The sequence below is a fragment of the Aptenodytes forsteri genome, unplaced genomic scaffold (genome assembly GCF_000699145.1).
Source record: "Aptenodytes forsteri isolate BGI_AS27 unplaced genomic scaffold, ASM69914v1 Scaffold147, whole genome shotgun sequence".
Lineage (NCBI taxonomy): Eukaryota > Metazoa > Chordata > Aves > Sphenisciformes > Spheniscidae > Aptenodytes > Aptenodytes forsteri.
The window spans coordinates 1,305,412-1,305,886 of record NW_008795320.1 but is presented as its reverse complement, the minus strand read 5'-3'; the positions used below and the strand labels follow the sequence as shown (position 1 = coordinate 1,305,886).

The 475-nt window shown below is 66.1% G+C and overlaps 1 protein-coding gene across 1 annotated transcript in view; it reads left to right on the top strand.

Annotated features, from left to right (window-relative positions):
* The window catches only part of APC2 (APC2, WNT signaling pathway regulator), a 25,216-nt gene that overhangs the window by 11,419 nt on the left and 13,322 nt on the right, over positions 1-475 (top strand). The window contains 3 exon segments of the mRNA XM_019472208.1: positions 185-268; positions 300-472; positions 474-475. The exon segment at positions 474-475 is cut by the window's right edge and continues 195 nt beyond it. Coding sequence (XP_019327753.1) covers positions 185-268; positions 300-472; positions 474-475 — 259 coding nt within the window.

Sequence of the window (475 nt, the reverse complement as noted above, 5' to 3'; positions counted from 1 at the left end):
CCATCAGCCCCGCTTCCAGCTTAAAAATACAACCCTGGCATTGACGAAAGCAACGATTGCACTGACTGGCAAATGCTGCCGAATTTAATGGCACCAGTGGGTTCCTGAAAAGCGGGGAGGGGCTGGGCACAGGGGGCGAAGGCGGCACGTTGCAACCTGCCCCCGTCTGCCCCTTCCTCTGCAGCTCTGCGGGAAGGTGCCGGGCATGGAGGGGGACGGCAGCCTGGACCCCCCGACCCACCCCGAGGAGGGGGGGGAGCGGCCGTGCGTAATCCCGAGTCCCCCTCCCGCAGGTGGAGGTGGTCTTCTGGCTCCTGTCCATGCTGGCCACGCGGGACAAGGACGACATGTCCCGCACGCTGCTGGCCATGTCCAGCTCGCAGGAGAGCTGCCTGGCCATGCGCAAGTCGGGCTGCCTGCCCCTGCTCATCCAGATCCTGCACGACTCGGACGGCGAGCCAGGTCCCCCCGAGAG